The sequence below is a fragment of the Lissotriton vulgaris genome, chromosome 10, assembly GCF_964263255.1.
Source record: "Lissotriton vulgaris chromosome 10, aLisVul1.2, whole genome shotgun sequence".
Lineage (NCBI taxonomy): Eukaryota > Metazoa > Chordata > Amphibia > Caudata > Salamandridae > Lissotriton > Lissotriton vulgaris.
The window spans coordinates 611305326-611317827 of NC_141698.1; the positions used below are offsets into that span (position 1 = coordinate 611305326).

A 12502-nucleotide genomic window follows, 5' to 3' on the forward strand; every position below is an offset into this window, starting at 1 on the left:
CTGCAACTAACTCACCCTCTGGTAAGATGTTATCGCCACTAGAAAGGCTGTCTTGATGGTAAGCAGCCAGAGGGGACAGTTGTGCAAAGGCACGAAGGGAGCACACACGAGAACATTGAGGACCAAATTAACACCAGAGACAGACAAGGTGGGGGGGGGGGGGGGGGGGGGGGGCAACCAACATCATACAGTGACTGGCTCCGCATGGTTTAAATCCTATCTTCCTCGTAGATATCCTCGCACATGATGTTGAAAAAACTTCCAAAGTCAACAAAAAGTTGAAGAAGGCCTGTCTAAAGGAGACAGAGGGGTAGCTCTTCCTGGATCAGCGCTTAACTGGCATGAATAGACAAGAACTGATGTCTGCGCGCCTGGGTGGCGCCTACATGGCTGACATGGACATCATAAGCAACACAGACTACGTTGTCACGCAAAGAATATTTGAGCCACCCAGCGGCGCGTGCAAGGGCTGTTGCTTGAGCAAATGTTTCTGGATCCAACCTGACGCCTGGGAAATTCAAAGGTAAGGAATCTGCAGCTAGTAGTCTATCAGACTGGGATTTTGTTGCACATTGCCTTCAGTGAGGAGGAGATTCGACACAGACCATAAAATACTTCCTCAAGAAAAACAAATTGCACAGTCCGAGCCCAACACTAGCTGGCTGGAGTGTGCACAGTATGTGTATCTGCAGCCAACACATACCAAGAATAGAGGCATTTCGTTTGAGTTGTAGTTTCTTCAGAAAACCCTGTCTGAATGGTAGAAAATAAAACATGGATGTTAATTTATCGAAATACATGCAGAGGTTCAGATTTCTATCTTAGGTGTACATTTAGTGTACTGAATGCATCTTCTAAGCACAGATCTGAAAACCTATGTTACTTAGCACTCGTATAGAATTTATATAGCATGCATCTACAACTCTTAGAAAAAAATCTCATATTTCGATGGAAGAATGAGTCTAAGGTGTGAGACATTATAATGAACGCAGCCCATTAAGACTAAGTATAACACAGTGATCCATGGTGTGAGGTATCTAAGATAGAAGGTTGTCTACCGTATCCTATGCATCCCTTTTAAGATGACAATATGTACCACTCTAGTAAATTCATAAGCTCCCTAGATCGGAAGAGCAAAAGATACCTGTGATGTTGAGGACTCTGAAAAGTGGGAAGGAGATTAGCAGCTTTCACTGACTGACATTTAACACAAAGATAAAAAACAGTTTGAATTCTTAAACATTTCAATGTCTTGAGCATTCATCTGAAATCTGTCACATTGGGTTGTTTGAGGTACTTTCAGAAGTCAGATCTGGTTCATGGGAGGATTCCAGAAGGATTAGGCCCTTATTGAGGATTTGGCAATGATTAATTTTTATAAATTCCATTTTGGGAGCTGACTTGTGAGGTGTAGATGTTGTTGCTGTTCTCGAAGTGTTGTAGGGCTGCTCCATAGATTGCTTACTGTTTCATACAAACAAAGGAGTTTAAAGGTGATTTTTGCTCTAAGTGGTTCTATGGAGTACAGTTGATTTTGCTGAAGACATTAGAATCAGACTTGAAGGTGGAATCTATGCAGGTTTAACAGTATAAGGTGATTAGGTACATCTATCTTGGAGCAGCAGTTCTTATACAGTCGGTCTAATGTGCAAAAATCTTGGTTTGTTTGACAGGTTAAGAATACAATAAACATGCTTCAAATCTAGAAATACTTTAAACAAATAATTTTATTATATACATCCATGAAATACAGATCTCTTGGCATTGCAGACAGGTTTGTTCCATTCTACCGGACTTTAATCTATTAAAAGGGGCACAGAGTGGTGGGATTGGTTGTGATGAAATTTCTTTACATTTGAAACCACGAAAATGGGATAAGAAAAAAGGGTTGGATAAGACTACTAGGAAGGACACATGCTCATAAGAACAAATCTTCAATTAGACATGATTAAAAGTAACAGGACATTTTGTATTAAAACAATTTATAATATTTAGTACTTTAGAGAAAAAAATGTACGATGTTGAACAAAAGTGTGAAACTGGAAACAACAAATTAGTATGAAGTATCAAAATGGCAATCTTGGATAGCCAACACCACAAAATGTTATAGTAACACAAGATTTATGGAATCAATCTCTGCCCACCATCAACCTAAGATAAAAAAATATACCTTCCCTTTGACCTTGCCCAGTCTTTAATTTCAATCTAAATATAGCTGGGATAGATGGAATAAAGTGTACGCTATTTGTCAGTAAAATGTACTCATATTTTTAATAAACATTTGGAATGCTGATACAATATACTGCCACATTTCAGAGACAGTTTTTTGGGGTTACAATTGCAATTAAAGACCCTGGAAATACGGAAATGGGAAGTCTGATAGGTTTAATAGACATTCCAGTATATGACAGATTAAGGAGATTGCAGAATGAAAAAAGATCTGTATTCAGCTTTTGTAACAAATTCAATACTCATTTACATATTCTAAATATTATATTTATTTGTTTTGCTATTTTTATAATGAACAAACAGTAGGGAATTCTTAAATTAATTGGGAGAAGGTATAATGGTAAAAAGATACCATATATGAGAGAACAGCTGCCTGTCTTCTTCACAGAAAGACTTTTTAAATGTCATTGAGAGAGTATGCAGGACTTGAACTAGATTTACCAGCCATCTAAAATGTTTTACAGATATCTTGTTCAATTATGATGCACAGCATCACAATTTACCCTGCTACATAATGTTGATCTAAATTATGCAGATCACCCTTGCTGCAATAGCATGTTTGAGATTATGGAATATAACAAATCTGGTAGTCTCTACTCATTTCAGAGTTAAAAGTGGATTCAGGTTGTGCAGAATATACTATTTTAGAATGTAAGCATGTACTGTTTTTTCGTGTGAAAAAACTGTTAAAATAGGGTCAGAATACATTAACGATGGAATGTACTTAAAAAGAGTGTGCATGCTTGAAAATAGACTTAACACAGTAACTATGGGCAAAAGAGTTTTTCAAATCACACAAAGATGATTACATTATGTCATGAATATACATAAGGAGGACATACATTATGAAGATAATGACGGGCACAAATTGAATTCCCGTAAATCTTACAAACATGAGCCACTCCAACGCATCATCTTTATCTTGGCAGAAGGTTTCTTCTCCACCAATGTTACAGGTGTCACAGTCACTTCAATTCAATGTACAAGTTCTGCCCATACCAAACACTCACTGGAAGTCTTGATAACCTCAAAGGGCCAGAGAGCGCCTACAGTACTACTCTTTGAACTAGTACATTAAGACCAGAGAAAACAACAACCATTTGAGTCTCTTTAGTCTTTTCATGTTGATTTCTGCCGATAATGAAGAGTCAGATCACCACCACTCTTCCAAATGAAGTGCTTCACAGTTCGAAGGTCCATATTGGGATCCAATACCTGTGAAAAAGAGCATAATTTAGTCTTTCTCTGTATGCCTGTGTTACTAGGGGACTTTGCAGTTTAAACCTAGAACAAATGAAATGAGAAAGTAGATCTAACAAAAACTACAAACAATTATTTACAATGCAATAGGTCTCGCAGCATTAAAGTTTGAGTTATTGGCATTGTGTATGACAATGCAAATAGCTATAACATTTGCAAATGTGACACCTATAGCATTTGTAATGCAATATGAGTTGTATTTACATGACTTAGATGTATTAATATTAGAAATAACAATGGCTTTTCATTTTTTTAATACTTAAATAAAAGTTATTGTAATTGAGTTGGTGGAAGGGTGAAGTGGGTCGTGTCCCCGAGTGATGTGGTGGTGTCCCGAGTGATGTGGTGGTGTCCCCGAGTGATGCCCCCGAGTGATGTGGTGGTGCCCCTGAGTGATGTGGTGGTGACCCAAAGTGGTGTGGTGGTGTCCCTGAGTGAAGTGGTGGTGTCCCCGAGTGAAGTGGTGGTGTCCCCGAGTGAAGTGGTGGTGTCCCCGAGTGAAGTGGTGGTGTCCCCGAGCGAAGTTTTGGTGTCCCCGAGCGAAGTGGTGGTGTCCCCGAGCGAAGTGGTGGTGTCCCCGAGCTATGTGGTGGTGTCCCCGAGCTATGTGGTGGTGTCCCCGAGCTATGTGGTGGTGTCCCCGAGTGATGTGGTGGTGTCCCCGAGTGATGTGGTGGTGTCCCCGAGTGATGTGGTGGTGTCCCAGAGTGAAGTGGTGGTGTCCCCAAGTGATGTGGTGGTGTCCCCAAGTGATGTGGTGGTGTCCCCAAGTGATGTGGTGGTGTCCCCGAGTGATGTGGCGGTGCCCCCAGAGTGGTGTGGTGGTGCCCCCAGAGTGATGTGGCGGTGCCTCTGAGTGATGTGGCGGTGCCCCTGAGTGATGTGGTGCATGGCAGTGGTGTTGTCCGTGTGTGCATGGCAGTGGTGGTGTCCGTGTCAGTTCTGTATGTTTGGACTGCAGCACTGTGACCACATCTGATAAGGTTTGCATTATGGACCCTACAGAAAACAGATACATTGTGGAGACAGTACACATACAGCACGTCGAAGCAAGTCCAACATCCGTTTACTTCTGAAGGAGTATACCATCCTTAGGGATGTGTTTACACGTTTGCATCTTCTATAATTTGAGCTGGAGACAAGCTCTCAGAGGAAGCCACTTGGCGAACTGTTTCAGCACTTCAAATAGCCCCCCACATGTGAAATTAAACCTGCCAAGCGCCAGGAGGCCATTCAAAACATACACACTGAAAGAAAAGATAGGATGAGTGTGCAACCACACCAGATGACGCCTAACTCCTAGAGTTGGGTGACACAGTACGAGTCTGTGGGGGATGAGGACTAACATTTGAATGTAATCTTCTCCAAAGGAAGGGCAGACCAAAACTTTAAATTGAGACGTGGAAGCAACAACGCAAGATAACCAAGGTACAGCTGGAAGCTGCTAGGGGCCGTAGGTAGGAATGTTATGTCTTTGAGATAACCATTAACTATGGGTAAGGTTCATTAAGGTTGGTGCTGTCGGTCTCTAGGAGAGGTCTGTGGGGTGGAAGTCTGTCTGTCAGAGGGTGGTTGCCGGCTGTGGAAGGGGCTCTGTCTGTGAGCAGGTGCCATCTCCCTGTGAGCAGGGATGTCGGTGAGGGTACACGTGAGGCGAGGCCTGTAGTGAGGGACGGGGTCCGGTGTGGCAGGAGTGATGCGTCTGGGTATCTTTGGTGAGACAGGAGTGATTTGCAGTCTGCGAAGGTGTTCGGGGACATGTCTGTGGTGCGGCAGCTGTCAGTTGGGACAATACCCGTGCTGGTACATTGGTGCTGCGGAGTGCTGCTATCTTTGGAAGAGATTTGTTGTCTGAGAGGGGAGGCTGCTGTTTGTTTGGGGTCCTGGTGGTGGTGTCTGTGCTGTAGGACGGTCTATCTAGGGACAGTCGCTGTCTGCAAGAGACTGCTGCCAGAGGCGGACAGGGCGGCTGTCTGCAGCAAAGAGGGTGCTTCTTGCACCCCATGTATTCACTTTGTCCGGCAAGGCACGCCAGTTAAGTACTGTGTATAGTTTATATAGGAGTGTCTTGGCTGGGTTCTGCGGGCTTACTGCAGGTCGAGGGGGGGGGGGGGGGCAGTTGTATAGGAAGAGGTTGGGTTCGGGGAGACATTTGAGTTCTGCTCGTATAACTGGTCTGCTATAAACACAAACATAAATATTCAGTAGAGTGTACATTTCTTATACTTTTTAACAATTGACAACAGTAAATATGACACTTTACAGCGAGTGGACAGCGCTTGAAATAGAAATTTAGAAGTGCTGGTACGAACTATTAAGAGTATCGGTTTTCTCACGAGAAGTGCCGGTACTCTCCCATTAAATGTATTCCAGCAGTGCGGAAAAGTGCAGGTACGCTCCCTTTCAAATCCGGTACTCAGTACTGGCCCACTGAGAAAAACTACCACTGTCTTCCACTACAACCCAATTGTTGCCCGCTATAAACACCTGGATGCGGCTGAATTTAAATTGACTGATCTACAATAAAAATCACTACTATGCATCACGCCGTGATACTGAATGCGCATCAGTGCCAACTTTTAATGGGTTTTCTTAAGTAGAAATCCCATTGGAAGTTTGCTCGTCATTGTGTGCTTACTTACTAATGCTTGTGCACCACTGGCCCTGCCAATAAGTCTGCCTCACTTCTACAGTTGCGACCTACTGGCAGGGCCACTGGAATTACGCTATTGTACAGCTGTGGAGTTTTCCACATTATAGTAGATTTGCCACATAATTAATCAACTGATGAATAATTTGCAGATTGGTAACAAAGAACAAAATAATTCTAGCTCGTACAGATTAAGTTACTAAAAATGCAGAGACGTATGTTGCCATGCAGTAGAAGGCCCTTTGCAAATGTTGACTGGTCAACTTTCTGCTCCTTCGTGCTATATTTGGGTGCTAAACTGGTACTAATGAGGTGCACATAGTGCCTAGACAGTTTCAATAAGTGTACAAAAGACAAATTATTGACGTAATACTATCAAAAAATGTGCCGCATTACGCCACATAATTTAATCAACCCCAGCATATAATTTTGCCCAACCCTGCCGCATAAATGCAGTGGCCCTGCTTACTGGCTTTGCAAATGCTTCTTAAACACTGGACCATGATCAAGCACATTGTTATTGAATGAACTCACAGCGAGCAAACTTACCCTAACGTTTTCAGCGCAGGAACGTTTTGGAACTATATATAAGTAAGTTTCTGGAACCGTATTTAAAGACGAAACAGAAAAATGTTACATCTAGCAGTAATTGAATCTTAAGTGAGGTATACAATAAACAGAGGTGTTTGCATCCCCCAGATGTGGCCTAAAGAGGTCAATGACAGTGGCTCAATAGGACATAGGAAATCCTTTGAACACCTGCCATTACTAATGTCGCTGACAATGTCTAATGCGCACGCTTTGCCATGAGCAATCAATCCTGTTACTGTATGTGAAGTTATTATACTTCACAATAGTTGCGATATACTCGTGAAACTCATGACAGCAAAATTCCAAGCTATGTTCTGGATGAAGCAAGGCTGAAGCAGATTCCACAATCAATAATCGAGGACACTTACTAAGCTCGTTCTCCGACTTGACAGTAAATGAAGATGGAAGTGCCCCCGGAATCCCGCCGCGGACGCCCCGGAAGTCAGGCACGGTCGCCTGTGTCGGAGGCGGGGCCACATCCAGACCGGAAGAGGAGGCAGGCGGAGTCAATGCGTCTCGCGGCCCGGGGCTCCTGTGAGCGGTGTGGAGCCCCGGGGCCGCGCCAGCAGGAGGTTGGGCGCCGCGTGCTGAGAGCAGAGTCCCCGACATTGGCCAGGTAAGTTCCAAAAGGCTGGGGGGGGCTTGGTGCACTTGTGTGTGTGTGCGTGTATGCTTGTGTGTGTATGTATGTGTGCGACGGTGACGGCGGGGGAGGGGGGCCTCGGTGCACTTGTGTGTGTGTGTGCGCGCGTGTGTGTGTATGTGTCAGGGGGGGTGTCTCTGTATGTATGTATGTATGTGCGTGCATGGGCGCTTGTGTGTGTGTATGCGCATGCGTGTGTGGTGCTTGAGCTTCCCAGGAGACAGCGCCTGGCCACAGCGCGCGTTCCAGTTTCAAATCCCCTCCAAGGCGATGCGCGCGGCCGGGACTGTCTCCTGGGAAGCACAGTCGCCAACAATAGATCTCTAGCGAGACACAGCGCTGACGCGCTGTGTTTTCGCTACGAGACCTAAAAAGATCTGAAAATCACAAATAGATTACATTCTATTTCTACCAAGCATCTAATGTTTGTAAAGCAAGGAAAAAAAAGATATATATACACATTCACTGGATGGAGTCATCAGTGATGTCATGAGTGATGTAATATGTGACGTCATCAGCAGTACATTGCAGGCGCGCAAGTTATAGTGAGTCCAACTAACTACAACGTGGAATTTCAATGGTTTTATGTCAGTAAAATTTCCAGGTAACTATAACTGGTGTGAAACCTATTGTTTTCTCAGTGAATTCAATAGGTTTTTTAAATGCTAATTCCTAACTATAACTGGTGTGAAACCTATGGATTTTTCAGTGAATTTCATAGGTTTTTTAAATGCTAATTCCTAACTATAAGTCTCACTTTATAAGTAAGACTGTTAACGCTCTAGTTGTTCTTTAGAACACTCTGGTACATTCTATCATTGGGGTATAGTTGGGCTACATATGGCTGATATTTGGGCTACATTTGTTTTTTTTTGTCTCTGGTGGCCATCTTTGGGCTACATTGGGCTACATTTGGGCTCTAACATATATATAGCCCAATGTAGCACAATATATATTTTTTTGAAAGTAAATTTTCGGAAAAACCACTTGAGTATAGCAAAGGCACATCGGGCTACCAATCCCTACAATTTTTCCCATTTAAAAAAAAAAAATTATTTATTTATTTATTTTGCCTTGGAGCGCTCCCGGTGCGCGCCCCGGAGAGCGTACTCGTTTGAAGCGCCCCGGTGCGCGAACCGGGAACCGTCCCGTTAGCGTCAATGTCGCGAGCGAAAACATGATTGTGACGTACCGCGTAGCCGCGTCCGCGTGATACGCACGGCGTAAACGCACCCGGAAGCATTCGACGTGCTTACGTGACGCGCCCCTGGGCACGCCCCGGGGCGCGTAGCGTAAGCGCGTCGGGTCATGTGACCTGAAAATAACACTTGATTGGTTCACAACAGTTTTGTTTTCCAAATGATGAAAGACCCCACCTTTTTTCCTCATTTTCACTTTGTTGTTTGAGTGAAGAAGACCTGAATTCTGTGAGAAATGGCTTCAGTAGTAGCAGCTGCAGCTGCACCACCACCTCCACCACTGTTAGGATTTAGTCAGCCTTTCCTTTCCTCTGTTTTCGTTTCTCTGATAATCCCCGGTGTCCTCCCTCTGTTTCCTTGTTTTTGGTAGCCCCGCCCCCTTCCCTCACAAGTTGATAAAGAAACCCCGGCACCTTGTCTCGGTGCTTGGTTTCTAACCCGGTTGGCGTTTTTCCTTTGTTCGGAGCCTGGATTGGGATAAGTGTTTTTCACGTGTGCGCATTGAAAGGAGCTCTGCTGCTCAACGCGACCTTCCTGGAGGCGGCGTTTCGCTGGACGAGGCTTCGGATCGGCGGCCCGGCTGGGTGTAACATCAGACGCCTTCCCGTTCGAGTCTACTTCACGGGACGCGTAAGCGGAGCATTCGTGCCAATGTGCGCGATCACGAACTGGTGACAATGTGTTTTTTTGCACTTTTGGGCTCGACGGTTTTCCTCTAAATAGAGGGAGCCACTGAGAATCGGATTTCCGGGTTTATTGAGTACCCGAGGTACGTTGTTGTATAAGCGCTGGGAAGTGTTTTCTAGGGTGCTTTTACAGCTTCTAAAACGTTTCCCTGTGGATGCGCTTTTAGTCTGTGGCCACAGATAGAATGCCTTTTTGAAAATAGTGTAGTTGTTTGGAATACACGTTTTTGTCAGGGGTTTTTTGTGTCAGATGAATGACTTTTTCCCCTTCATTTGAATAACGTCTGATTTTTTGGAGTCAATCATTTCTGGATTTGCTGGACTCTCGCTCTCTTTTGGAATTATCAGCTGGACACACAAGTAAGAAGGGAATTGGGGTGTGTTGGGCATTTTTCAGGGTTGAGAATAGGGATGCAGAGGAGAGAACACTGGGCATTGAGGTATTGATCTGTTTCTTTTCTGTGTTTTCTTTTCTCTTCTGACTGCAGGATAAAAGACCGTTACACACTGCTTGCAGGGCTGCCTAGCTGAATCTTAGAGAGAGCCTGGACGTTACTCTTTCTTTGGTTTATTATTTTCCTACCTTCTCCCTTGGCTCGGTTCGCGGTCACGCTGTATAATAGTGCGTGTGGCGATTCGAGTGAGGGTAGAGGGCTGGGGCCATCCTCGCTTCCGTGGTGTGAGCTGGGTTGTGGAAAGATCCAACAGAAAACCAAGCCCACGAAAAAATCACCACCCGAGCGAGAATGGATGAGGATGGGCAGGAAGGGGAAGAGAGGGTCCCTACAGTGCATGAACTGATGGGGGCTGTTAATGCCCTTCAGATCAAAGTACAGGAGTTACAACATGAGAACCAGGGGTTGCGTCAGGAAATGAGTGCGGGGAAGGCTAAGGATCCAGTGTGGGGAATGGGTTAGCCCTCTGTACTACAGCCTGCTACTTTTCATTTCGATAGAAGTGCGAGCGCCAGTAATCCCCCTTTGACGGTCAATGTTACCACTCCCTCCCCTGTCCCCTTGGCAGTGCCTGAGAGATTTACTGGAGATTCCAGTAAATATAGCGTGTTTATGAACCAATGTCATTTACACTTTATGTGTCGTCCTGCTTCATTCCCTAACGACTCGTCAAAAGTGGCGTTTGTTATTTCCTATTTGGCGGGTACTGCCGCGTCTTGGGCGGTGCCATTGGTGGACAATGATGACCCTGTTTTATATAATTATGGGGCCTTTAAAGAACAAATGCGTTGTCTTTTTGCAAAACATGCATTTATGCAAGCAAGCGACTCCGAATTATTGAAATTGAGACAGGGAAAACAGGATTTACTGACCTATGTGTCCACGTTCAATCGGTTAGTATCTGAAACCCATTGGCCTGTGGATAAACGAACGTCTTTGTTCTATCAAGGGTTGTCAGAAGACCTGAAGGATGTGGTCTCACAGGTGGTGAATCCTCCTGAAGATTGCGTTGAATTCATTGATTTAGTGGTGAAGCTGAACCATAGGCTACTGGAAAGGAAAGGGGAGAGATCCCGCTTTCAGATATCCCGAGTGGTTCCTGCAAGAGGCGAGGTGAAGAACACCAGTGAGGGTCGAGCCACTCCGGAGCCTATGGAAATAGGAGGGGTACGGGGCCCCCTAACTGCTGAAGAGAAGAGTAGAAGACGAACCCAGAACTTGTGTTTGTATTGTGGGCAGGGAGGTCATTATGCCAGAGATTGTTCTGTTAAACCTTCTTCCATGACATCTAGAAAAGTGGTAGCTTGTGTGCAGCCTCCTGCGGAGTTGTTGATGGGTGAGAAACTCAATCTTTCTTATCAGATATCTGGTACGGTCAAGAGAGTCCCTAAACATTTTATGATTACTGTCTGTTTGGTAATCTCCAACAGCCATAGGACTCCTGTTTCGGCTTTATTGGATTCGGGGGCCACGGGCAATTTCATGGATATTAAGTTGGCGGAACAATTGAAGGTGCCCTGGCTTTTGAAGGACCAACCCGAACCAGTGAGGGCGATAGATGGAACAGAGCTGTCCTCTGGTACTATCACTAGACAGACCGAACCCTTGTGTATGATTTGTGATAACGGACATTCTGAATACCTTGGGTTTTAACTAATTGATGCCCCTTCGTTTGGTATTGTGTTGGGGGTTCCTTGGTTGCAGTCTCACAATCCCCGGATTGATTGGTTTCGAAGGACCGTGACCCTTGATTCGGTCTATTGTCTGCAGAGTTGTTACAAAGTCGCCACGGATTGGGTTACTCCCTTATCTTGTGCAGCGAGTGATGAGTTGAGGTGTGACGTGCAAAAGATACCAGAGGCTTATGTAGAGTTTGCCGAGGTGTTTGACAAAGGACGAGCGCGGGACTTGCCTCCCCATCGTTCCTTTGATTGTAGAATTGATTTGATACCAGGGGCCACTCTTCCCTGTTGTCGCATCTATGCCTTATCAGGGCCAGAAGAACGGCATTTGAAGGAATACATAGACGAGATGTTGGCAAAGGGGTTTATTCGTCCATCTTCCTCTCCAGCTTCCTCCGCTATCTTTTTTATTCCCAAACGGGAAGGTGGTCTCCGCGCCTGTGTGGACTATAGGGCACTCAATAAGGGTACTATTAAGAACAAGTATCCCCTTCCCTTGATTCCCGTTTTGCTCGATCAGCTGAGGCATGCAACGGTGTTTACTAAATTGGATCTCCGAGGGGCGTATCATCTCATACGAGTCCGTGAAGGCGACGAGTGGAAAACTGCCTTCCGGACTAAGTATGGTCTGTATGAGTATTGTGTTATGCCCTTCGGGCTATGTAACGCTCCGGCTGCTTTTCAGTTTTTTATCAACAAGGTGCTGAGGGAATTTCTGGATGTGAGTGTAATAGTATACATTGATGATATTTTGATCTTTTCTACCACTGAGGCGGAACATGAAACTCACGTTCGCCAGGTTCTACAGACCTTGAGAGAACATCAGTTGTTTGTGAGACCAGAGAAATGTAGTTTCCATTCTGACAGAGTGGAGTTTTTGGGGTTTCTTGTGTCTGCTGAGGGCATCCGAATGGATCCGAGGAAGATTGAGGCTATTACCTCTTGGCCATCGCCAAAATGTGTGAAAGATGTGCAGGTGTTGCTTGGATTTGCAAACTTCTATCGGAGGTTTATCTCCCACTTCTCGGAGATAGTGGCCCCCATGACTGTGTTGTTGAGAATGTACATGTAAATGTAAATGTACATGAATTTATATAGCGCAAATCA

General features: G+C 44.8%; 1 protein-coding gene across 1 annotated transcript in view; it reads right to left on the minus strand.

Moving 5' to 3' along the window:
• Window positions 1-1709: 1709 nt before the first annotated feature.
• Window positions 1710-12502, minus strand: part of WDR48 (WD repeat domain 48) — a 535194-nt gene continuing 524401 nt past the window's right edge. The window contains exon 19 of the mRNA XM_086941452.1: window positions 1710-3444. Coding sequence (XP_086797578.1) covers window positions 3349-3444 — 96 coding nt within the window. The 3' untranslated portion in view covers window positions 1710-3348. The remainder of the gene's footprint in view (window positions 3445-12502) is intronic.